At 35.0% G+C, this 27,932-nt stretch overlaps 1 protein-coding gene across 4 annotated transcripts in view; it reads right to left on the bottom strand.

Annotated features, from left to right (window-relative positions):
• mri (mrityu) overlaps nucleotides 1-26,331 on the bottom strand; it is a 37,864-nt gene extending 11,533 nt beyond the window's left edge. The window contains exons 1-3 of one of the 4 annotated variants that reach the window (XM_067792435.1): nucleotides 25,738-26,330; nucleotides 25,160-25,674; nucleotides 6,801-6,995 (exon numbers count right to left, since the gene is read on the bottom strand). In XM_067792435.1, the coding sequence (XP_067648536.1) occupies nucleotides 6,801-6,995; nucleotides 25,160-25,674; nucleotides 25,738-25,910 (883 nt within the window). In that variant the 5' untranslated portion in view covers nucleotides 25,911-26,330. Of the gene's footprint in view, nucleotides 1-6,800; nucleotides 6,999-25,159; nucleotides 25,691-25,737 lie in introns of all 4 variants that reach the window. The other 3 variants (XM_067792434.1, XM_067792438.1, XM_067792437.1) reach the window with 3 other exon arrangements.
• Between the last annotated feature and the right edge of the window lie 1,601 nt (nucleotides 26,332-27,932).

Genomic DNA, 27,932 nt, shown 5'->3' with positions numbered 1-27,932 from the left:
GACTACCAACTTCAGCCGCTAATATCTGTACATATAGCTACCCTGAGTGTGCTAATATAGATTCCAGTCTTTTCGCGTTTATGTGTGTCGATGACTGTGATGTACTGCAAGCTCTACTTTCTGTGAAGTCGAATGCCATGGGGTTTGATGGTATAAATGCAAAATTCTTAAATATTATTCTTCCCATAATCCTTCCCCATTTAAGGTATTTCGTCAACTCTATCCTGACCACTGGTATTTTTCCTAAATGCTGGAAAGCTGCTAAGATTATCCCAATTCGCAAGCAAAATAAAGAGTAACGGTCTATAGCCATACTCCCTTTTCTTTCAAAGGTCGTTGAAGGAATTTTGCATGGACAGATTACGAGGTATGTTCATTACAATAAGCTCATTACTGACTGTCAGTCCGGTTTCCGGTCAAAGAGAAGCTGTACAACGGCACTTCTATCTGTGATAGAAGACATTCGAGAGCGATTTGATGATAATCAGATTATTTTTCTGACCCTTCTTGACCACTCTAAAGCCTTCGACTGCCGAACACACCCTACACTGTAAGAAGCTGAAAATTTTATTTAATTTCTCGAGTCATGCAACTTCACTTATTAGATCGTATCTCTACTCATACTTTGGACAACATAGTTATTGACAATTCTGTGATCGAATACGTTGACGCTGCAGAAAACCTAGGACTAGTTTTTAATAAGACCTTAACATGGAAAGACCATTTTTTTATCACGGTAGGAAGTGTATGGAATGCTTCGTACACTGTGGCTAACTCAATACTTCACTCCCCTACATATTAGACTACTTCTAGCGAAATCGTTCTCCTTTATGGATGTGAGATTTACTCAAATTGTAACAATGTGTGTATGAATAAACTTATTGTTGCTTACAATAACATTGCTAGATATGTATTTGGGTTGAAGACTTGACCACGTTTCACATCACGCTGAAAGGTTGCTAAATATTTATTTTCACAATCTTTTAAAAGTTAAAACACTGACTATCCTTCACAAAATTATATATACAAAGGAACCTGATTATTTATATCGGAGGCTTTCGTTTCTCAATTCATCGAGATCAGTGCTTCTTCCCACGCACATAAGATTCCGTTTTCTAACCTCTGGACGGCAGTTGTTCGTTACTTCCATACGCCTTTGGAACGCAAGACTTACAAATAGGAAATGCTCGGCACTTCAAAAATGATTATTATCTCGTCATCTTGTTTCATTGTTTCTTTTTCCCTATTTTCTAATAATCATATTTGTATAAGTATTATTTTTATCTTTACTAATATTGTAACGAATTTACCCTTATTTGCGATCTTCTACTAACGTTCTTATCGCTAAACTGTTGAATAAATAACTCCAATATTGAATAATGGAAAAATAGCCTTTCATTAAAGTACTTCACAATAACACTTTGCAACTAGCTTGCTTATAACCAAACTGACTGGCAGCTTAAATGAAACTGATTTCTCGCCTCTACTGTCGCGCCTTTTATACCTTTTGATTTCTCATTGCATACTTCTAGGCTTTTCCATTCCAGAACTTACTAGTTAGTTATCAGCTACAAAATTGCCAGCCACAACTTCGTTTATAACCTCTCATTTGAGTAATACTTGCACAAATTATTGCCCTCTCTTGTGACAACTCAGATAAGATATATGCATTTGTTTGTGCATTGCTTCTCCGCTGCTCGTATATGTACATATGTGTAGACCAAGTGTCGGCAAAAATGTTGTGTGGATGTATTAGTGAGAGCGCTTTGATCGTACGAACCAATTGATTCACTGATCATTCGCTTGTAAAACTGCAACGGCTAAGCACGCACAATGGCAAGCGAATATTTTATGTTGAACAACGCCTTTGGGCAAATTCAATGGGGTTTATGCAACAAAACATTTTCAGCGACGTATGTAAATAACATCAAACGACATTTTGAAAGTTCGCATAAAAACTTAAATAAGTTGAATGCAGCAAAAAAATTAAAACTTTTTGAGGAGAGTTGCATTTTTTCATATTAAATTAATTCATATTAATAAAATGTATTTACGTAAATACGTGCATACATTTTTCGCTGCGCAACTAGCGATATCAACACTCGATGTTGACACGCCAACTGCTCATTGCAGACTGAACCATTGACTAAACAAAGAGCGCAGGCTATCTGTGTGAGCTGCTCACCATCTTAAGATGTATGAAACGCCGATGCCTGGTGTAGACGCAATTATTGATTCGTTTATGTAGATACATAATGATTTATTTATGGATGTGTGTGGATATTATGGATGTGCATGACTGCATCGGCTTAGAGATGGCAGTACCCTTAGTGTTGCTAATATTGTAACAATATTATTGTTGTATTGTTTATTACTTGTTGTTAATTCTTTTGTCATATTAATTCATTTTAAATTTAACTATTTACAATTCCTGACTAGCACTGTAAAATAATTTACCAAATTGTTGTGATAGGAAAATATTTAAATAAATAAATGTTCTAAATGTTAAATGTATTACACTTATACGTTTGTTAACCTGGCGCTTTAAGAGGTAATTTAAGAGTCCTCTTGCCATCAATTGGAATTGGATGATTCAATTCCCAAAACGAAAAAAAAATATTAGGAACGGCTTAATCTGGAGTTAAAGTCAACACTTCCGAAAAGTTACGAAGATAGAAAAGTTGTATGTGTGAAAGATAACAGATCTCAAGGATTAATTTTTTTACTAATCAACAAAACACTATAAACCCATTCAGTCTATATGAGGCCCTCACAGACACGCCGCACAGTGGACCGAAATTGAAAAGTTGCGACTTAGGACATTAAATGTACATTTTCGTATTCTGTGATCTTTTTCCATAATTTATTCTCATATAACATTTTTTCGTAAAACCTAATTTAAAAAAGTTATGACACTTTTAGTAACCGGGTTTCATATCGACATACCTTAACGAGCATATGTATGTGTACATCTAGGTTTTTTCCAATTTCCAGCAATTTTGGCTTCACCAAAATAATTTTTACTGTTTCTCAATAAAGATATGTATCAAGGTCTAACCCAGAAGCTCTCAATTTTATTTTAAAAATGTGTGCAAAATTCGCGAAAACTCGACGTATCTTAGAGGTTATACAGAGTTAATAGTTGGCCATGAAATCAAAGGTACGCTGAGATTTATTTGCTATAAAAAAGGTTACAAAGTAGGCCATGAAACAAAAGTCGAGAAAATTATTGAAGTTTTTGGGCATTAAGTTTTTGGAAGTGGAAGCAAAAGTAAGCAGTGCGCGACGAACTAACTTAAATTGCAATAAAGCAACCTAATCCGGTGACATATATTTTTTTGCTATAAACGATATTTTTAACAAATCAAGTAATAGATTGTTGTTCAAATTCAGAGCAGAGAATCAAATCAATCATTCATTAGTCATTAGCTTAAGGCTACCTTATTAACTTACTATCTACGACACGCTGTTTTCGAAATGGATTGTGATTTAGTGACAAATTCTGATTTATTTGAAAAATTGAAAAAATTTGGCAATATTAGACACTATATATTTTTATACAATTTTATTAAATCCAAAATTTTGATACATCTTAATGGTAAAAATTTGAACAGTTTAAAAGCCTTAAGTTTAAAAATAAAAATTGTTGTTTTTTTTAGTCATACACCTATATGTATATTTGGATATTGACCGATCGAATAATTTTTGCTTTTCAGTACTCTTTTGGTACTAACGAACAAGCTGGAATAATAAGCATCATATAAACAAAAAAAAATTAAAGAACAAGCTGGAGTAGCGAAATTTTTGATTTTAACCTTTTTTGGATTGTTAAATGTAAATTCAATATAAAAAAATTTTATGTATAATATGAATTATCATATATATATTTTTTTAAATATTACCCAGAATTAAAAAGTGATTTGCAATACATACTAACATTAAAAAAAAAAACAAAAAAAAAAGTTTTGGTTTTTAAATTCTATCCAAAATTAAAAAGTGATTCGCAATACTAAAATAAAAAACAAAAAAAAAAACGCGAACCTTTTCGAACCTTGAAACCGAGTACATTGCATAGTATGTAACCCTAACTATATAAATCAATTAATCAAGTTTGGAGGAAATGTGAGGAAAATTAGTTAACGGTAAAAATGTGATTTTTCCCATACATACAATTTTTTTATTTGCCATAACTTTTTTGCTTAAGACTTTATGAAAAAATACTCTTATATAAAAACGTCATGTAATGAGACTTAAAATCGATCCTCATCAAAGTTTTTGTATTATTAACTAATATTTTTTTCATTTCCCTAAGTCCACTGAAAGGCAAATCCCACTGTGCGCCGGTTAAACCTACTTATGTTGTTGTTGTTGTAGCAATGCTTCGCCCCACTTAACAGCCGCGACCGATCACAAATTGTAATCAATATCCTCTAACGGGAGTCCAAGGAAACTTGCCATTTCAACAGGGGTGGACCATAAGGAAAGGGGTGTTAGAGGCGTTGGATCCAGATTACAATTAAAGAGGTGGTTGGTGTCATGTGGGGACACATTGCAAGCGGGGCATACATTTGGTATGTCGGGTTGATTCTGGATAGGTAAGAGTTTAACCTGTTACAGTATCCAGAACGAAGTTGAGCTAGAGTGACACGCGTTTCCCTGGGGAATATGCGTTCCTCTTCCGCGAGTTTTGGATACTTTTCTTTAAGTACTGGATTCACCGGGCAATTCCCGGCATAAAGGTCCGACGCCTGTTTATGGAGTTCACCTACTTATAAACAACAATTATGACTTACAGACCTAGAACTATAACCTATATTATATTATAAACTCACTCAAACACGCAAATTTTTGGTAGCCATGAACTTCCTAGGTTTGCACGATTTACGAGCTTTACAATGCATATGAGAGTTTAGGTAAATTGAAACAAGTAAGGAAGTCTAAGCTCGGGTGAAACTAAACATTACATCCCCAGCTGTACACTTGAAATGCTGTTGTTGTTTGTTTCGAGTTATGGCTCCCGAAACATTGAAAACTGCTTAGACAAAAAAGGGGCGGTGCCACACCCATTTTCAAAAATTTTAGTGTTTTCCAATTTATTGTTATAATTAAATTTAGAAAGTAAAATTCTATTCATACAAAGCCCTTTTTCGCTAAGATATAGCTTATTTTATTCGCCCACGACCCTTTTAAAAATATTTTATATAAAAGTGGGCGCGGTCTTTAACCGATCTCGTCTATTTTTGCTAGAAATATTTTTACTGCTAGACGGAAAATTTGTGTACCCAATTTTATTAGAATCCGTTAATTTTTCTTCGAGTTACGGCTCCCGAAACATAGAAATTTGCTTACTCATAAAAAGGGCGGTGCCACGCCCATTTTTTTAAATTTGAAGTTTTTCCAATTTATTGTTATAAATCCACTTGGGAAATGAAGTAAAATTGATATAAAGGTCCTTTTTTTTGCAAAGATATAGCTTATTTTATTCGTCACGACCCTTTTAAAAGTCTTTTATATAAAAGTGGGCGTGGTCCTTAACCGATTTCATTAATTTTTCTTCATAGTATTCCTTATAGTAAAGGCAACCTCTGCCGAATTTTGTTACGATAGGTTTAACGATTTTTGATTTATGATTAATAATATTTGTAAAATTGATTTTATCACAAGTGGGCGGTGCCACGCCCTTTCTAAAAATGTTTTTCAAATTTTTATCAAGAGTCTCAATATCAGTCCACCCGTCAAATTTCATCATTCTAGGTGTATTATTTACTAAATAATCAGGTTTTTTGTGTTTTCCAAAATGTTGTATATATAAAAAGTGGGCGTGGCTATCATCCGATTTCGCTCCTTTTGCAAATCAATCTATTCTGGGTCTAGATAAGATCGTGTACCCAATTTGGTGAAGATATCTCAATATTTACTCAAGTTATCGTGTTAACGGACGGACATGGCTCAATCAAATTTTAATTTAAAAGCGGCAAGGCGATATCAAAGCTTCAAAGCGTAGCAACGTGATCAAAGCCTGCCAATCAGGATTTTTCAGTACTACAATAAATATACCTTTATTATGAAATATAACACAGTTTTTTTTTGCACTTATGCCGGGTTTTTCGAGCGAGTTTAAACTCCAGTTAAAGTTGACTAGAATTTAACCCTGTCACTTCGGCCGCTTAGGCTGAGATAAGCAGCAACATTTTATCGAACAAAGTGGAAAGGTTCAACTCTAGTCAACTTTAACTAATGTTTAAACCAAGGGCGGAAATTGCTATTCCTTTTATAGTATAATTCCTTGCAAAACTATTAATTTTGGACTTTTAATATCTTTGGATCAAGATAAAAATTATTTTCTTATTTTTATTACCTGAGTCCGATAGAACTAGTTAAACTCGGGCTTTTAAAAATAAAAGGCCGGAAATAAAAGTTAAATCCGGACTTTTATTTTTTAAGGCCAAAATAAAAGTTTTTTTATTTCGGACAAGCCGTTTCTTTGTTATCAAGCCGGACTTTTTTTTGGCTTTAAAAAATAAAAGTCCGGATTTAACTTTTATTTCCGGACTTTTATTTTTAACACATTTTCCATACATTTGAATCAATTTTTGTTTGATATTTTTTTTTTTCATTTCATGAATTCACAGAACAAGAAGTTATTTGGCTAGATAGAAGCTATTTTTAACCAGATAGCTTTAGAACCAGGCTAATGTGAGTATCCGAATTGTATTCCGTATCTCTATTTCAATTTCCGACCCGTTTGCAAATATATCAAGTTAAGTGAAAGGTAATTTGTTACGTAAATCGATACTTACTTTGGCAGTATTCTTCACCCATTTGTGGTGGAAATTCTTCATCCCAATCAACAACGTCATCATCTAATAAAACAACAACATGACATTCACGATCACCACGTTGTGCGGACGCGACCATTAGTGGCAGTATTAGGTCTTCTAGGAAAACTTCGAATTGTTGGCGAGCACCTTCGTTGCTAAGTTCATGTAGTAAACCTCCTTTGAGACGAGACACGCCAATTTGCAGCATATGGTTTTATGAATATACAAAACACATAACGTATGTATGTATGTATGCACATAAGGGAAGGGGAAATGAGTTCGTATTAAATATATAGAACAATAAAAGGCAGTTGGGGAGAAAAGAAGGAAGAGAGAAAAAATGCTACTAAAATAACTATAATTATATTTAAAATACCCTATATACATGTATAACTACACCTTTTCCTGTTTAAGTTGAGAAAATTACAATTCAAGTTCAGAATTTCCTATTTAAATTCAGAAATTTACAATTCAAGTTCAGAAAATTACAATTCAAGTTCAGAAATTCCAATTTAAATTCAGAAATTTACAATTAAAATTTAGAAATTCCAATTCAAATTCAGAAATTGCCAATTCAAGTTCAGGAAATAACGATTTAAATTCAAAAAATTGCAATTCAAGTTCAGAAAATTACAATTCAAGTTCAGAATTTTCAATTCAAGTTCAGAAAATTTGTCAGGTATTTTTTTTTTCCATCCAATGGAAATAAATGTATGTAAGATGATATCTATGTTTTAAGGAAGCATTGGACATCTTAACTCGTTTAAATCAATTTTGCGAGATAACGAAGAAAAAAACTCTCGCTCATAAGAAGCAATTGCAATGCCATCCAGCTATATTCTTAGCGTCACATCCATTGATCTGCACTGAGTGCAGTGATGACGAAGATATGACCACTTATACAGTCAACGGAGCGTCCACACTCCCGGAAGTAAAGTATATGTACTGTCTGCATAGATCTTGGCGGCATATGTCAAAATATCTCAACTTATCCGCCATCATCATTCATCATGAATTGGCACTTAATCGCGATTTTGGCAGTTTCGTAACAAATCATGCCAGCTTTCCTTGTTTCGCGGTAAATGGCGGCGATTGGGAGCACCATGAGAGGTCAAGTCTTCCTCCACCTTCGCAACTTCCTTCCACTGCTTCCAAACTGCTGTTTCGACTGTAGTACTTTCTTGGCCGTAGCGTCATCATGCACTTGTTGCAAAGAAATATCCTCTATTTGATTTCAAGGTTCGTGATGTACACACCTTGAAGAAAACTTGAGGTACACTATACCCAAGGCACCATTTTGGCAACATGGTCAACGAAACATCAACACTTCCGCAAGTAACATATAAGTATAAAATTAATTAATTAAAATAACTTTTGAAAATTAACACCCTACTACTTATAAATTTCTGAATTCCAACTGTAATTTTCTGTACTTGAAACGTAATTTTCTGAACTTGAATTGTAATTTTCTGAACTTGAAATGAAAATTCTGAACTTGAATTGTAATTTTCTGAACTGGAATTGTAGTTTTCTGAACTTAAACTGGAATTTCTGAACTTGAATTGGAAAATCTGAACTTGAATTGTAAATTTCTGAACTTGAATTGTAAATTTCTGAACTTAAACTGGAAAAGGTGTCGAAAAGCGTATATAAATTTGAAAGTTTTTACTGCGTACCCCTGCGAACAGTACAATACTACTTCAATGAGTTGTATGTTGTATTTAAATACATCCGTAAGAAGAGCCATCCGCAAAAAGCATTAAAAAATCTATATTTATGAAACCGCTAATACTTTAAATGATACTTGCTATTTTTTAATGGTTTCTTTTTTACATTTTTATGCGAAAATTCTTTGAAATTTTAATTTTTTTTTTTGAATTTAAATTTTTTTTTAGCTTAATGTGAAAATGTGCTAAGTCACTTTTTACAAATTTTACAGGAGACGAAAAAAAATGAACCATTTTTGAAATAGCCTTTTTTTCAAATCTGTGAATGAGGATACCTTAGTTGCGGGTTAGGGGGTCAGAATATACCCGCGTAGGCCTGCCGTAAGAGGCGACTAAAATACCAGATTCAAGGGGCTGTGTAGCGCAACCCTGCAGATTGCCAGCGCAAAATATAGCTTCTCCAAACCCAATTGTCAACCTCACCTATCCGCGGCGAAACCTTATTCACTAACAGACGAGGCTCTGGCGACCCCAAGCTCCTCATAGAACTTGGGGGTGGGCAGGGAGGTTGATGGCCTGAAGGTTTAATGTGGCCACATAAATCGTTCCCGAGATGATCGGGCTAGCACCTTAATGGTGCTGTGGTACCGGAGCGTACCGGATCTGTATCCGGCAAAGGACCATCACATCTATAACACTCCCGAAAGCCTTCGGGGAGCAACCTTATCGCTACAACAACACCAACAACAGTGTAGAAGCTTTGAAAAAGATAAATAAAAATCATGTCTGCTAACCCAGCAGCTATTTTATGACTTAGCACAATTTCCGCACTCAAAACAAATTTTTTCTCCCGACTTAGCACTCCTCCCCTTTAATGATTGAAAGATAACACTAAAACTATATATTTCACACAATTTGTCTTTATTATTCCTAACGGTTCTGATCTGGACTCTTTTGCCTGATGGTGCGCAGACAATAATTTATTTTTAAATTCAAACAAATGCTGTGTTGTTCCTTATTCCATAACGACAACTGCCACATACTTTATCTACAAACTAAATGCTAAATGTATTAATCGTTGTCAAGAGAGTAAAGACTTGGGTGTAATTTTTGACACCAAACTCTCTTTCTAGTCACATTGACTCCATTGTTTCAAAATTTGTTGCAATGGTTGGGTGCAGTAGACGTAATACCAGTGACTTTAAAGACCTTATGACGTTGAAGGCACTTTATATATCCTTGGTCAGAAGTAGTGTTGAATATTGCTTAATAATATGGAATTCTTTCTATGAATCTAACTCCTATTAAATTGAGAAAGTTCAAAAAATGTTTACAAAAATTGCTTTACGTATGCTTCACTGGCCAGACGGCCTCCCATCATATATCAGCAGGCACAAATTGCTTGGTCTTCAGGCTTTGCATGACAGAAGAACTTTTATCTCACTCATGCTTCCCTATAATGTAATAAACTTTAGTACGAATTACTCTGATTTATCTAATGTGATCGTTCCATATATTCCACTGCGTGATCTTCGGCATAATAGTTTATGTATCGAAATAACTCAGAAAACGAATTATGCTATGAATGAACCTATAACTAGGACTCTACATCTAGCAAATCGATTCATCGAAATAACACTACTATTAATTTTAATAAATATGTCAATTTAAGCGTGAATTGTTTTCTATTTTTAACTAGTCTGTAAGAAAATGTAGTTATCGACATGTAAGAATTGAAGTAGATTATGGTCAGAGCAAAGCATTTATCAAACACCAAAGGCATGTCTCAATTTTGTTAATACAATTTCAAGGGGTTGTGTTCGCAACCCACTCAAGGGGTTGCCAGTGCAATATATAGCTTCTCCAACCCAATTGTTAACCTCACCTAACCGTGCGGATCCTGTTTCATTGACAGCCGAGGCTCTGGCGACCCCAAGGTCCTCATGGGACTGGGGTGGGGAGGGTGGTATGGCCAAGAAGGTTTAATGTGGTCATATAAATCGTTCCCAAGATGGTCGGGCTAGTACCTTAATAGTGCTTTGTTACCGGAACGTACCGGATCTATATCCGGCAAAGGACCATCAACATCGGTAACACTCCCCAAAGCATTCGGGTAGTATCTTTATCGTTAATACAACAACAACAAAGCATGCGCGCACAAAGAAATTACTACTAATTCAGTTTGATATTATTGACAGGTTGACTTAGCACATTTACACATCATTGCCCACAACACGTAAAAATTAAAATATTTTTTTTTTGTGATCGATGTATTTTGAATTCATGTTTAAAACTGCATTAAAAAACAATTTTCCAAAAAAAGTGACATAGCACATTTTCACATTAAGCTAACGATATGTAATACTGCTATATTGCTAATAGAAAATTAAGGCAATAAATAAAATGTATCATAAGTGTGACAAGAAAAAATTAAAACTTGGTACATTCCATTATTGAATGCAAAAATATTTGGTAATAGTCTAGTTGAGGGGTCGACTGCTAATACGCTACCAAAAATATCGAGAGGTGTCAAAAGACGCGTCTTAATCTCGAGAACAATAATCCGATGGCGGAAAAGAAAAATTTTATCTATTTCCGGAGATATTTGCAGTTGAAGTTGGCGATTTCCATGTGGTTGTTGTTCTTTTGTACCCACACAAAAAATTGTGCATCACCGTGGCGGTAGCCACTTGGCATGGCGTAGCCCAGGGTTATTTTTTATAAGCGCGACCAAAGGCCGGCAACTCAGAAAGGTGTTCTGCGCAAAAATACTATGGATCCCACCCCCGGTTTCGGAGGTACCCGCGGGTCTTTTTTCGTTAATATCTTTTGGACGAGTTAATATTTTTATTTTCCGCCTTCGGATTATTAATAATTATATATAAATAATTATTATCAAGACGCGTCGTTTGACACCTCTCTCAATATTTTTGGTAGCGTATTAGCAGTCGACCACTCAACTAGACTATTACCAAATATTTAAACAGCAATATATCGACACTCTAACATTGTTTGTGAGTGTACCTAGCCTGTAGTAGCCATGATAAAAATATTACATATATGCTAATCATGATTCAATTACTAGACGTTTGTTCTCCAATGATGACATATCTTTGACACTCCCAAAGTGAAAAATCTGGACGGGTTACTTTTACGAAGCAAGGAAAACGGGGAATAATTCAATCCCCTTCAGCGAAAATTGTAGTAGAAAAGTATCTTTGGTAGTGTATTAGTAGTGATAGTAAATTTGTAAACGCCAAAAGTTTTTGGGGAAATAATTCATTTTCTACTAAATATTTCGTGAACTGATAAAGTTATGTTGGCTTGGTCATTCTTTCAGAATTTGTTTGAAGAATGTTTTGCGTTAGAAATTTATTCAAAAATGCTCTTATCACATAATTTGTTTCAAAAACTCCCTATATAAGCATAGGTTCACATAAGCCGAAGGTCTACTTCAAATACGCGCCCAAAAATATCGACAGAGGCGTATTGACCTCGATAACAATAATTCAAAGGCGGAAATAAAAATTGTATCTCGTTCAAAAGATATTAACGAAAAACCGAAAAATTAACCCGGGTTTCGTTGGCGGCCTTCAGCCGAGCTTATAAAAAATTACCCTGGCCGGTCAACCAATGAGGTGGGATCAAAATTAAATGCGCGCAAAATGCCTTTGTACACAAAATCTTTTTCAGTGCACAACAACATTACAACAACCACACGAAAATAGTCAACTGCAAACACAGAGACACAACTTTTCTTTTCCGCCTTCGGATTATTTTTGTCCAGGTCACCTCTCTCGATATTTTTGGACGCGTTCTGTTCTAGAGTACATTTTGTTATGGCATCTCCATTATTTACTAATGACATTTTCTCGTGAATCGTGGCTAGTCCAGTTTTTGACGTTGAACGATGAATTATGAATTGGTTCAGGTTTCGTATGTTCATAGGTTTACGAAAGTGAACAATTTCTTGGTGTCCGTACTTTTCATAAAACTTATGTTCAGCCACACTAATAGATCATGGCATAGTTAATAAATTCACCATAAAATTAAAAAAAATGTTCTAAGGAATTATGCAGTTCGGTACTTATCGGGTATTTGTAAACTGATTGCTTCCTATTTCTACTACTAATATTTTACGAAAAATCGCAAAGAAACAACACAGTTAACGGATGTCAATTCGATTTGGGAGCAAAGTGGCTGCAATTTGCAAAAAATGTGTCAGTCGAGCAAACCTCTTGTGATTGAATCATGTATGCTAATAATTTTTTTGACACTAACTAAGCAAACCCGGTACACATAGGCAGCTGAATTGTGTTTTTGTTTACAAAAATTTTATATGATAAACAACAACAAAGCGCGAATGGCAGGTTGGGTAGGATACCCTATTGTTTCAACGTTAATTTAATAAATTTTAAGTTAGGATTGCTCTAATTTTTTCAGACCTTCTGAAAGGAATAATACTTAGAATGTTTTGAAGTTATATTATAGTTAAATGTACTTTGCCAAATTATACTTGAGTTTTTTAGATCAGTTGATCTTTTGTAACACTATGCAACTTTTTCAATTATGTCTAATATTTTTTAATTCAAAAAATTTAATTCTAAAAAACCAGTTAACTACGGAATTATAAAAATTTGGCTACAGAAGCAGATTTGCCCATGGTAATGGAAAAGGAAAATAAGGAATCTTTTTGATTATCACGAAGGATGTTTGGATGTGATTGATGGGAAGCTAACCACGTCGGAGCAATTGTCTGATACACTAACGTATGGCGAGATGTATCTACTCATGTTGCAATACTGCGAGGGCTGTGGAACGAGCTTGACAATAGCTTAACCGCTAATGATAAGAACTCTTCCTTTCAAGTTTGAATCGTTTCGGTCCAGTTGGATGCTTTTGTCAAAGGATGAAAACAAAATTTTCGACGAGTTGAGTTAAACAACGGTGTGTTTTTGAGCGAAATTTCAAGAAGCAATTTCAAGAAGCAAGAAGGTCACCAGTAGATGTCCAAGTATGAAGCTAAAAAGCACAAGCAGGTCATCAGTGAAATCCGCAAACAGGCTTCGGACCTCTATGCCAGGAATCGCCCAGTGAATCCTGTACTCAAAGAACAATACCCAAAACTAGCAGAGGAGGAACGCACTCTACGTAGGGAAACGCGCGTCACTCTAACTCAACTTCGATCTGGGTACTGTAACAGGTTAAACTCTTGCCTATCCAGAATCAACCCCGACATACAAAACATATGTCCTGCTTGCAATGTGTCGCCACATGACACCAACCATCTCTTTAACTTTGTGGAACCAACGCCTCTAACACCCCTCACATTATGGTTCACCTCTGTTGAAACAGCAAGTTTCCTTAGACTTGCGTTAGATGATATTGATGACAATTTGTGACTGGTCGCACCTATTGGATGGGCGAAGCACTGCTACAACAAGAACAACAGATGTCCAAGCAGAGGGCAGATGGTACTTGCCATTACTGTAAAAAGAAAGGTCATTGGGTACGAAATTGTAAAAAATGGGTGATAAGCGGAATCATAATGAAAAGAAATCAAATGAATAAACAAATACAATTAACTACGAAATTATAAACGAGTTATTGTTGAAGTTTAGAGGGCCAAACGCAGTATGAGGTGTCCAATAAAGTCTCAATAAAATATCACTGTGGCAATACTTCATTTTTTTCACCAGTTATTCTGAAGTTATAGCTACATGCATCTATAAATGTTTCATAAAAGCCATGTGAAATCTCGTTATTGTTGTAGCGACCTTTGGGGAGTTTAGGGCACATCGATATTGGTTTTTTGCCGAATATAGAGCCGGTACGTTCCGGTAACGGTACAGCCGGTTAAGGTACAAGCCTGACCATATCCGAAACGATTTAATATGACATTGAATCTTGCAGGCCATTGCTCTACCACCCCTTAGTTCCATGGAACTTGGGGTCGCCAGAACGTTGGCTGCTAAAGAAACAGGATTCCCTAATGGAAGGTGAGGTTGACAATTGCGATGGAGAAGCTATAAATTGTGCTGGAAACCCCTTGAAAGGGTTGCGCTACATAACCCCTTCAATAATTTGGGTATTTTAATCGTCTCTTACGACAAGCATACCTGCCGCGGGTATGTTCTAATCCCCCTAACCAGATGCGGTATGTAAAATTCCCAACTCCCGGTAGTTAAAATAATTTAAAGGTTGAAACAAGTACAAGGGCCATCCCAGCCAGCATTTTTTGAAAATTTTGATCAAAAAATATTTAAATATCATACCCCAAGATGATTAAAAACGTTCAAATTTAAAAGGATTTTCTGTTCGAAAATAACTGTATCGTCGGGAGAAAAATGTACCTTAAATGTGATTATTCTTAAATAATCATTTATGATTCCTATTTCGAAACGCTTTTTATTCATATTTGATATCCTTGTAAAATTGAGCTTTAATTGTTTTAAAGTAATATTTGACTGCTTTTCACAGTCGTTTTCTGATCATATTCGTGAACATATTTCAATCATTTTGGTTGAGATTTTTGAATCATTTTTGAATGCCATTATGATGCTTTTATTCTTCATATCTCATTCAAAATAAGATAATACATAATAATCTTATTTCATCAGGGGAATAAAGCATGCGAAAGTGAGCTATTTGAACCACAGGTCACTCGCAAGCAAACTTGACCGATATACACCTGCGACTACAACATCCAAAGTCAGCTATGATCGTCAATATCTTAAAATACGATACGGTGGAAGCCGTATCCAGGTATGTCAAGATATTTTCACATACCTGTGGTTCAAATAGCTCACAACCTTTGTATTGTCCAACTATTATGAATTTTCGGGGAAGCCGAAGGTGGAGAAATGGTTGGGGAAATCTTCGGTCACGAGCAGCATTTACATTATTTCTTTTCTCGAAGAATATATATAATTGTATAAATAATAAACATTTTATATATTTTTTCTGAGCTTCATGATTGAAAAAATATGTGTATGTGAAAAACATAAAATTTTCATTGAAAAGTAAAATTTTAACAAGTATAAATTTCATTATTCAGTCAACAAATATTCGCTAGCTTAATGTGAAAATGTGCTAAGTCACTTTTTTTGAAAAATTGTATTTTAATGCAGTTTTAAAACTGAATTCAAAATACATCGATCACAAAAAAAAAAATGTTTTTATTTTTCATTTTTACGTGCTTTGGGCAATGATGTCTAAATGTGCTAAGTCGTCAGTTGTTAAAAAGAATGTGCTAAGTCCTGTCAATAATATCAATCTGAATTACTAGTCATTTCTTTGTGCGCGCAAGCTTTGTTGTTGTTGTATTAACTATAAAGACACTACCCGAAGGCTTTGGGGAGTGTTACCGATGTTGATGGTCCTTTGCCGGATATACATATGTAGATCCGGTACGTCTCGGTAAAGCACTATTAAGGTACGCGACCATCTCGGGAATGATTTATATGACCACATTAACCCTTCTAGGCCATACCGCCCTCCCCACCCCATAGTTCCATGAGGAACTTGGAGTCGCCAGAGCCTCGGCTGTCAATTAAACAGGATTCGCCACGGTTAGGTGAGGTTGACAATTGGGTTGGAGAAACTATATATTGCGCTGGCAACCCCTTGAGAGGCTTGCGAACACAACCTCTTGAAATTGGATTCACCTAATTGAGACATGCCTTTGGTGTTTGATAAATGCTTTGCGCTGACCATAATCTACTTCAGTTCTTACATGGCGATAACTACATGCTTTTTTACAGACTAGTTAAAAATAGAAAACAATTCAAGCTTAAACTTATATAAGCTGTTATTAAAATTAATAACACTGCTGAATCGATTTGCTAGATGTATAGTCCTAGTTATAGGTTCAGTCATAGCATAATTCGTTTTATGAATTATTTGGATAAATAACAAAGAGCATAAATCAACAACAGACATCACTTAACATGTTTGCTTCGAACCCAAACTACTCGCTGATTTAGATTGTGGTTACTGACATTTCTTTTTAAGGCTGTCCGCAAAAACACGGCGAAAACCACGGTTGCCACTTCGGACTCTGTTTGGTGCGCTGGTACCTTTTTGTCAATTTTGGTACTTTTTAAGCAAGTAGTCACGATTTTGATTCTTATAATTTTCTGACCAGTTTTTAATTATTTTAATGTTTATAGGCTTTCCTGATCTTTTCGATTTGAAACGAAAACACTAAAAACTTTAGTTTTCCTCCATTTTTACCCAACGTTTCGCCAAACTCCTTGGCATCATCAGGGGTTAAATATTTATTCTGCACCGAAAAATGATAGAAAAAATTAATTTTGACATGTTTTATCACTATAACAAACATTTGTTTGACAAAAACTTACATACAAAGAAATAATTTAATACATATCTCTAAAATCACAAAACAAAGTGATTGTAAACTAAAAAAGATTTATCGGTACCACCATCTTTAGGTACACTTGTCGTACTGAGTGTCATAAGCATGCCAAATAGCTAGCAGCAATAAATTTTGTGTCCTCTTTTTTGTTCATTGTCCTCTCCCTTTTTTGTAATATGTGTAGACTTTCCAACGTGAATCTCGTTCTTTCCCTCTTTTCTATGTCTATTATTTTCGCGTTCTTTATATCAGCTCTGTGTCCATGTGATAATACGTGATGAGCAAGAGCTGTGCTGGTCTTGTTCTTCTTAATGCCAGCGTCGTGCTCTGCCAATCGGGTTCCTATTGCTCTTTTTGTTGTTCCAACGTAGATTTTGTCACAGTTCTTATTGTCTCTCCCCGTGCATTGAATCTCGTTTACTACGTTGTTTTGTTGTAGGGGTTCTATGGGGCTTTTTGTTCGTGTAAAAATAGTTGAAAGTGTGCTGTTGGATTTGTAGGCGAGGGATATATTTCGTTTTTGTTTCTTCATGTTATGGTTGAAGTTTTCAGTAAACTTGGGTATGTATGTGACACTGTGGTATTGCTTTGTCTCCGTTGCGATCTCTGTTGATGCTTTATTTCGTTTTCTATTTCCTTCTGATAGCTCTTGTTTTATTAGTGATGTAATTAGGTGACTCGGGTAATTGTTATTGGTGAGTATGGAATGTATTTTGGTTTTGTTTTTTTCCCAGAATTTTTGGTGGCTTATCGTAAATATTTTGTGTATTAAATTTTTCGCTGTATTTATTTTATATTTTTTGGGTTGTGATGATATGAAATTTATAATACGTCCGGAGGCGATGGATTTGGAGTACCAGTCAAGTATGAGTTTGGAATTTTTCCTGTGGATAAGAACATCCAAAAAGGGTATAACCGAATTTTCCTCTTTTTCCATGGTAAATTGCAGCTTATTATGGTACTTATTTAGCGTGCTCAGAATAATATCCAGGTCGTTTCGTTTGACAATCGCAAAAAAGTCACCCACGTACTTTACTATGAATTTCATCTCTATGTTGTGAAGTTGTTTTAGTTCGGAGGTGGTATTTTCCAATAAATCATCCATTATTATATCTGCTATGGTTGGAGAAAGTGGGTTTCCCATTGGCATTCCATAGCTTTGTGTGAAAATTTTGTCATCGTAGATAAAGTAATTGTTGTCGTTCAGACAGAAATTCAAAAGTTTAAGGAATTTGTTTTTTTGGATGTTCGATTGCAGTTTGTTAAATTTGGTCATAATGATTTTTATGGCTAAGTACGTAATGAAGGAAATAAGGAAATAAGACAGTGGCAATGTACAAAACTGACTACAAACACAAAATGGAAATGTTACTCGAAGACAAAAACACGTATAAAACATCGAGAAATGACCCAACACACACACTACAAAAACAGAATAACCAACTAGTCGACGATCTTTACAAAAACAAAATAATAAGTTTCAAAGAGAAAAGGCAACTAACCTGCACCGCAGCCACGGCGCCTAGACTCTACGGTCTACCAAAGACCCATAAACCAAACCTTCCTTTACGTCCAATAGCATCATCTGTCAGCGTCCCATGTTACGGGTTATCAAAATCCATTGGTCAAATATTAAATAATTTAACTTCGGACGAATACAACATTAAAAACTCCTACATACTAAAAGATAAATTGGAAAACATAAATATTAGTGAAGACGAGATACTAGTGTCATTCGATGTGGTATCGCTATTTACTAACATATCAACGTACTTAGCCATAAAAATCATTATGACCAAATTTAACAAACTGCAATCGAACATCCCAAAAAACAAGTTCCTTAAACTTTTGAATTTCTGTCTGAACGACAACAATTACTTTATCTACGATGACAAAATTTTCACACAAAGCTATGGAATGCCAATGGGAAACCCACTTTCTCCAACCATAGCAGATATAATAATGGATGATTTACTGGAAAATACCATCTCCGAACTAAAATAACTTCACAACATAGAGATGAAATTCATAGTAAGTACGTGGATGACTTTTTTGCGATTGTCAAACGAAACGACCTGGATATTATTCTGAGCACGCTAAATAAGTACCATAATAAGCTGCAATTTACCATGGAAAAAGAGGAAAATTCGGTTATACCCTTTTTGGATGTTCTTATCCACAGGGAAAATTCCAAACTCATACTTGACTGGTACTCCAAATCCATCGCCTCCGGACGTATTATAAATTTCATATCATCACAACCCAAAAAATATAAAATAAATACAGCGAAAGATTTAATACACAAAATATTTACGATAAGCCACCAAAAATTCTGGGGTAAAAACAAAACCAAAATACATTCCATACTCACCAATAACAATTACCCGAGTCACCTAATTACATCACTAATAAAACAAGAGCTATCAGAAGGAAATAGAAAACGAAATAAAGCATCAACAGAGATCGCAACGGAGACAAAGCAATACCACAGTGTCACATACATACCCAAGTTTACTGAAAACTTCAACCATAACATGAAGAAACAAAAACGAAATATATCCCTCGCCTACAAATCCAACAGCACACTTTCAACTATTTTTACACGAACAAAAAGGCCCATAGAACCCCTACAATAAAACAACGTAGTATACGAGATTCAATGCACGGGGAGAGACAATGAGAACTGTGACAAAATCTACGTTGGAACAACAAAAAGAGCAATAGGAACCCGATTGGCAGAGCACGACGCTGACATTAAGAAGAACAAGACCAGCACAGCTCTTGCTCATCACGTATTATCACATGGACACACAGCTGATATAAAGAACGCGAAAATAATAGACATAGAAAAGAGGGAAAGAACGAGATTCACGTTGGAAAGTCTACACATATTACCAAAAAGGGAGAGGACAATGAACAAAAAAGAGGACACAAAATTTATTGCTGCTAGCTATTTGGCATGCTTATGACACTCAGTACGACAAGTGTACCTAAAGATGGTGGTACCGATAAATCTTTTTTAGTTTATAATCACTTTGTTTTGTGATTTTATAGATATGTATTAAATTATTTCTTTGTATGTAAGTTTTTGTCAAACAAATGTTTGTTATAGTGATAAAACATGTCAAAATTAACGATTTTGATATTTCTGTCTTTTTCACTACTGCACAGATTCAAAAATCGTTCAATCATTTAATTGTAGCAGAACAAAGGCAATTCTGGCACATAAAGGAGTAATGTCGGATTTTGCTTGTCAGAACGAGAGGCCTTGTTTTGGTGGTTAGATATTTCCATCGATTACATTAAAAATTTATTTCAAAATCACGTGTGCCTCTTGGTAATTTTATAAAGCTTGCCATTGATGGAGCCAATAAGATGGCCAGCGAAAATTTTACCTTTAGTGCATTCAAGCGAATCGACTTGAACTAGGTACCTGTCACTCTACAAAATGGCTGAGTTTGTACCCCATTTCTTATTCTGTGAGAAATATTGCCACGATTTTGTTATGCCACAATTTGTATGCTGCCACGACTTTGTTATGAGAAATTATCTCATTAATTTTCAAATATCAGATGATGAATAGCACTGTGATATTGAAATATTCTGGGTCTTATTTATAAATGTGGGCAAGTTGCCTTTAACTTTTAGCTTTTATTCTTAGTGGCGGCTACCGTGGTGTGATGGTAGCGTGCTCCGCCTATCACACCGAAAATCCTGGGTTCACGCCCCGGACAAAGCAACATCAAAATTTTAGAAATAAGTTTTTTCAATTAGAAGAAAATTTTTCTAAGCGAAGTTGCCCCTCGGCAGTGTTTGGCAAGCACTCTGAGTGTATTTCTGCCATGAAAAGCTCTCAGTGAAAGCTCATCTGCCTTGCAGATGTCGTTCGGCATAAAACAAGTAGGTCTAGTCCCGCCAATTTGTAGGAAAAATTAAAAAGGAGCCCGACACAAATTGGAAGAGAAGCTCGGCCTAAAATCTCTTCGGAGGTTATCGCGCCTTACATTTATTTATATTTATTCTTAGCTTTAGAAAATTTTCTTTCGCATCTTTTAGCCTTTAATTTTTGTCCATATAGCTTTTTTTCTGCAAAAAAGTTCTGGCAACACTGCTCTAGTGTTTTGACATGCGGCAAAAATTAAAATGAAAAGTGGGAAGTAACAAAGTCGTCAGTAACCACAATCTTTTGTAGCGAGTGTTTGATACCAAACATACGAACTGACGTCTCTTGTTATGTATGCTCTTTGTAAATAATCTATTACGCAGAAGATCACGCAGTGGAATATTTGGAATGGACAAATTAGATAAATCAGAGCAATTCGTGCTAAAGTTTATTACATTATAGGCAAGCATGAGTGAGATAAAAGTTCTTCTGTCATTCAAAGCCTGAAGACCAAGCAATTTGTGCCTGCTGGTATATGATGGGAGACCGTCTGGCCAGTGAAGCATACGTAAAGCAATTTTTGTAAAAATTTTTTGAACTGTCTCAATTTAATAGGTGTTAGATTCATAGAAAGGATTCCATATTATTGAGCAATATTCAACACTACTTCTGACCAAGGATATATAAAGTGCCTTCAACGTCATAAGGTCTTTAAAGTCGCTGGTATTACGTCTATTGAACAAATTTTGAAACAATGGAGTCAATGTGACTAGAAGGAGAGTTTGGTGTCAAAAATTACACCCAAGTCTTTACTCTCTTGACAACGATTAATACATTTAGCATTTAGTTTGTAGATAAAGTATGTGGCAGTTGTCGTTATGGAATAAGGAACAACACAGCATTTGTTTGAATTTAAAAATAAATTATTGTCTGCGCACCATCAGGCAAAAGAGTCCAGATCAGAACCGTTAGGAATAATAAAGACAAATTGTGTGAAATATATAGTTTTAGTGTTATCTTTCAATCATTAAAGGGGAGGAGTGATGGGGAAACATATTGAGTAAAAAGTGCTAAGTCGGGAGAAAAAATTTATTTTGAGTGCGGAAATTGTGCTAAGTCATAAAATAGCTGCTGGGTTAGCATACATGATTTTTATTTATTTTTTTCGAAGCTTCTACACTCAAAAGTATTGCAACTAAGGTATCCTCATTCAGTTTTGAAAAAAGAGGTTATTTCAAAAATTATTCATTTTTTTCGTCTCCTGTAAAATTCGTAAAAAAGTGAATTAGCACATTTTCACATTAAGCTAACGATATTCATAAAAGATTCAGAAAGCTGAATTAAAAATGATTATAAATTTTTGATCATCTAAAGTAAACACACTTGATTCAAATATAATTCCAAAATGTGATTGAAAAACCATATTCAGTTTTTGGTCATCAAAGGTAAGCATATTTGATTATTCCTTTTGTTGTTTTTTAAGAAATATAAAAATTTAATCATCAAAGGACTTCAAAAAATGATTCCAAAAAGTGATCGAAAAATGATTTTCAGTTTTTGATCATCAAAAACATGGTATAAATATTACAAGGTAAACCCGGTGAGAGCCGAAATGACGTTTAAAAAAATTTTAAAATTCTCACTGCTCTTATTTTTTTATTTTGGGTTTGATTTCATAATAGCAATATAACAAACTGTAATATATTTGGTAATTCTATACGACAGCATAACATTGTTAATACACGTCCAAAACTATCAAGAGGGGTATCAAAGACGCGTTTTGGATCCAGGATCGCGAATCCGTAAGCGGAGGTAAAAAATTTTGGGTCTGTCATGAGATATTTGCAAAAGAAATTTTGAAAATTTGCATGTGGTTGTTGTAATTTTGATGATTTTGTAGTACCCACAAAAAAATTGTGAACACAAGTGCTTTGCGCGGATATAGTTTTGGTCTCCAAACCGGTGTTGCACCCACCCAGGGTAATTTTTTATAAGCGCGGCCTAAGGCCGCCAATGCAGAAAGGTATTCTGCGCAAAAATACTATAGATCCCACCCTCGGTTTCGGAGCACTCCGTGGTAATTTTTCGGTTTTTCGTCAATATCTTTTGAACGATCTAAAATTTTTATTTTCCGCTTTCGGATTATTGTTGTCGAGGTCAATACGAGACTTTTGACACCTCTCTAGGTATTTTTGGATGCTTATTACCAGTGTCATGATGTCGTATAGAATTTCCATATATTTTTGCGTTCTAACATTAATATTATATTTTATCCAAAACCGAATTTTTTATTGGTGGAAATAACCAGAAAATAAGAAATCTCAACGGTCAACCGCATTCTAGAATTTTCAATTCAAGAATTGCATTGTGGTTTCCCGCAAAAGCAAGCATCAGGCCACGATCCTCTTCTCAGGAATTTTCTTCAACAAATTATTTAGAAATGTACCAGCGTCTGCGCGACGAGAAGAAAAACCCGACTTACCGCCAAGGTGTACGGAAGAGATACATATCTACTAATAATAACAATTTGGTGTTATATATATCTGAGGAGATTAAGGTCTAGCTTTCCATCTAATTCGAAGGCTACTTATCGTGTATTCGTTTTTCTACGAACTGCCTCATCTAAATACATGTTTTGTGCCGACGCAAAAATTTATCTGCTAATTCGGACGAACATTTGGTGCCAAGGTAATGCTGAGGGACAATCAATACCATTTATACAAATTTTCTTATATATTTTTGATGTATAGGCACTAGCTCTACACCACGGCGGCAGACTTTGACCGTTCAGCCGGTAAATGCAGCCTCCACGAACTATCATACTCCAACCGGACGATGATGTTTAGCTAAGCTGCGAAAAGCTACAGCGTTTCTGCTGACGTGGGCAAGTTATGGGAAGATCTCCACTGGGTTCGGAGAAGCGGGTGGGGGAAGACTTTGATCTCTCTTGGTGCCCCCTGTTGGCGTCAGTAATCGTGAAACAGGGTTAGCTGGAGTGACTTGTTACGCAACGACCAGCATCTACTAAACGGTTAAGCGTCAATTTAAAAATTTATATTCCAACCGCGAGGAAAAGGACCAAAACAAACAAAAGAAGAGTGATTTTAAAATTTTTTTAAAAATCAAAAAACTACTATGGCCGTCAAGAAAAGTAAATGGTTTTACCTGGTAATATTTATACCTTGGCGGAACGATACAAGGTGGCAGCATGGATCAGCTGATTATAAACGTTTTTTTATTTGATTTGATACATCAACTTCCGGCGCAGTACAATTTTGACATTTGTCCATCGAATTTACAAAAACAAAGTACATTGAATTTTTATTTATGTTTGTAGGTATGTAACCATGCTGCCACCTTTTATCGTTCCGCCATTATTTATACCATGATCAAAAGTATTCATATTTCATTATTTCTTTTGTTCAATTGCATGACAACTCATTATTTAGTCAGAAAGAGTAATCAAATTGTATTGATATGCAGGTAAATTCAAAATTTAATCAAAGAGGATAAATATAATAAGATCTGTCACTCGTTATTTTTTAAGCATTTACTCGATGTAAACTGTGAGGTAGTCGCTACTTTTGTTTTATGAGGGACATTTTTGAATTGCCTTCAATTTATCCATGCGGTGTTGTCACTTTATGCAAACGTGTTTCTTGGAAAGAGAATTAAATAATTAATTAAATACAGTTGGAAAAATAAACACAAATACCCCATGCAAATGTATAAAAGATAAATAAATGTAAGGCGCGATAACCTCCGAAGAGATCTAAGGCCGAGCTTCTCTTCCAATTTGCGTCGTGCTCCACTTGATTTTCCCTACAAATTGGCCGGACGGGACCTACATGTTTTATGCCGACTCCGAACGGCATCTGCGAGGCAGATGAGTTTTCACTGAGAGCTTTTCATGGCAGAAATACACCCGGAGCGCTTGCCAAACACTGCCGAGGGGCGACCCCGCTTAGAAAAATTGTCTTCTAATTGAAAAACCTTATTTCTAAAATTTTGATGTTGCTTTGCCCGGGGTGCGAACCCAGGGCATACGGTGTGATAGGCGGAGCACGCTACCATCACACCACGGTGGCCACCGATGCAAATGTATAGAAGACATTTATAAACATCTCGCCCAAAAAAAAAAGTAGCGACTACCTCACAATTTACATCGAGTAAATGTCTAAAAAATAACAAGTGACGGCTTTTATTATATTTATCCTCTTTGATTTAATCATTTATATGCTGAGTGGGATGTGTGCCATGCGTGCCATGCGATTGTTTATGTAGGTCTTTTCAATCACTATTTATTGTGATCGATCCTTTGTTTAAACTCGCACTCAAAACTTGATCAAACTCATTAAAATAAATGATATAGTCTCTACATTTTCAAATTTAATCTGCTTGAATAACTCACGTAAATTCTGGCATCGCACCGTTGTTGCATCGAATGGTATTAAAAGATAATCGCATGCTTCCTTCAATTCCGGTACAGATACGGTTGGTGGACAACGGATTATACCAGTTTTATAATAATCTAGGATTGCACGAAAAACTGTATGTGAAATTCCTTCGGCTACTTCGTATTCACCGCGTTCATTGGGATGAACAAACTGAAAGCCAGAACTGAACATAGTACCAAGCATTGTGTTCGGATGAGCCGTTACGAGAGATTGTTCGATAACAAAGCGTACATTATCCACTAACAGAGCGATACGATCTCCGGGTCTAAATAACATAGCAGCTGCTCCAACGCCACCGATATTTTGGCCTCCGCTACTGCTGGCTGCTGCATTCGAGTTTGATGGTGCGTTTGACTTTGTTGTGTCATGTTTTGGTATAGCACCGCCTGCTGCACTCATATTGGCTCTTTGTTGTGCGTGTTGATGTTGTGATTTACCACCAAGATTACGTTGTAAATAATTAGAGCTTCTACAGAAATTAAAAACTGAATTGAATTATTAAATTTTTAAACTTTCAAAATAATTTAATAACCTATTCCTATTTTTTAAAATGCGCCGGCGCCTCTCCTCTGCTTCAAGATTTTCTTCGATACTACTACTGTCACTATACGATTCTCCGCCGTCAATTTGACTATGTTTTTTAGTTTTTGTAGAGTTGTTGTTGCTACTACTACTATTTCCAGAATTTGGAGAAGTTGTTGACATCGTTTACGTTGGGATTGAGGAAGTCGGAATTTCTTCTTAAACTCCAACCCTCAATATTTCACATTTCAATTAGACGTTGGATAGTAGCAGATTTAACTACCTCGGACTCAACCGCTATAACTTTATATGCTGCTGTGAAAACTATTTCTGGCAATTTTAAATTCCTTTGTTTTAAGCAAAGCAGAAATACACATCCATCCCCACCCCAAAAAAAGCCACGAGTCTATCTTTGTTTTAATTTCTCTTTATATCTCTTTTGTTCAGCCATAAAATAGATAATTTGTATCTTGTAGCACTTAGAAAAAACCAAAAAAAATAAATGCACAAGAAAATTTTCAAGAAACTTTAATCATAGTAAATTTTACCAAGTAGCACAACTAACAGCGGATCGGTGAAATTCGCACATTCACACGCACAGTTCTCGACTCAGTTTAAAAAAAAACTAGATTATTTAGCTTAAATTTTAAAGTGAGATAATCCTTACCAATTGATATATATATAAAATATATAAGGCGTTTTTGTTGTTACTAAAAGAATCTTTTTATTTATATTAAAGTTTTTATCATTTATTTTTGAACTTTATTTTAATTTTTCATGCGATTTTAAAGCATTTTTTTTGCATATAAATACAACCATGTGCATATACGTTTTGACATTACATTTCATACACGTTCGTATTTGCCATTCTCATTGTTTCTAAATTCGTAAACAATGACTGCGGATATTCTGTGTGATTTTTCGAAAAAATGTATTATTTTTGTGAAATTTTATATTTAATCTGTGGTATTGTGGTGGTCAAAAAGCTTTTATGCAAAAATACTTAGCCTCACAATGCGTCAATGTTTTTCGTAATGTCGAAGTACTTATATGTATATGTATTTGCTGTGGAAGCTTGCATTTGAGAACACGGTTGTCACTTCAGTCCATTCCCTTCAACCCTTATATGGTCCAGGGACCATTTTCTCAATTTTGGTTCTTTCTCGGCACGGTTTTGGTACTTTTATTTCTTTTTCACTGAAACAAAAATTCAAAACACTGCTAAAAAAATTGCCGCAAATCTATTACCCACATATAATTTTCAATTTATTCCAATGGAATTCTTACCACGAAAATTGCTCTATCAATAAAATGTAGCAGAACAATGGCATTTCACTTGGGAGATAATTTAGGCGAGGCATTAAAAATGAAGTGTTGAATGTTCGGACAAACACATTGTCATTAATTTTTGATGAAACAACGAACTTATCAGAAAAAGACTTGTTTTAGTGTTTAGATATTTCGATCGGCATTCAATTATTATACAGTTGAAACTTTTAAGACGCTTCATGTTTAGTCTGAGTTCAAAACTCACACTTACTGAATCTAGGCTCTGGTATGAAGTTTAAACTGTGAGTGAAAATGAAAGCATCTATAAAAATAGCATTAACACAATTGCTTAGTTTCATTTACGATTTATTGAGTTTGCCACAACGCAAATTTTTTAACCGTTCCTTACTAAAACCTAACTGCGCTATACATTTTATTTCATTGCAATCAAGCAAAACTAGGTTCACAACGTTAGACTGGTGAAAGACATAGTCTTATCCTAAAAATTTGAAAATGAGATGCCTAAAGGTTCACTTTATTTTTGTTTGTGCAGTTTGAACTAAAGCCAAGTGTCTCCTTTATAAAAATTTTATATAGGACACCCCTGAAACATCGTACAATTTTCCTTTTTACAACAAATACGATATTCTAGTAACTTGCCGAATTGTTTGTATACCAATAAAATAAAACTAAAATTAAAAAAAAAAAACTAAAATTGGTCCTTTTTTTTTGAGGTCTGGTCCTTTTTTCGATAAATTTTGGTCCCAAATGGCAATATGGTGTGGCAACCGTGTTTGAGAATGTACGTGATAGGGTTGCATTTTTCCGAACTAAATTTTTTTTTAAATAATGAAATAGTAGTATGCAAGCGACTGCCATAGTAGTAGACATATACATGAATATTATGAACAAAGTTTAAAGCTAAAAAAAATGTCT

Source organism: Eurosta solidaginis, chromosome 5 (genome assembly GCF_040869045.1).
Source record: "Eurosta solidaginis isolate ZX-2024a chromosome 5, ASM4086904v1, whole genome shotgun sequence".
In the NCBI taxonomy this organism is placed as follows: Eukaryota; Metazoa; Arthropoda; class Insecta; order Diptera; family Tephritidae; genus Eurosta; species Eurosta solidaginis.
This window is presented reverse-complemented; position numbering and strand designations above follow the sequence as displayed.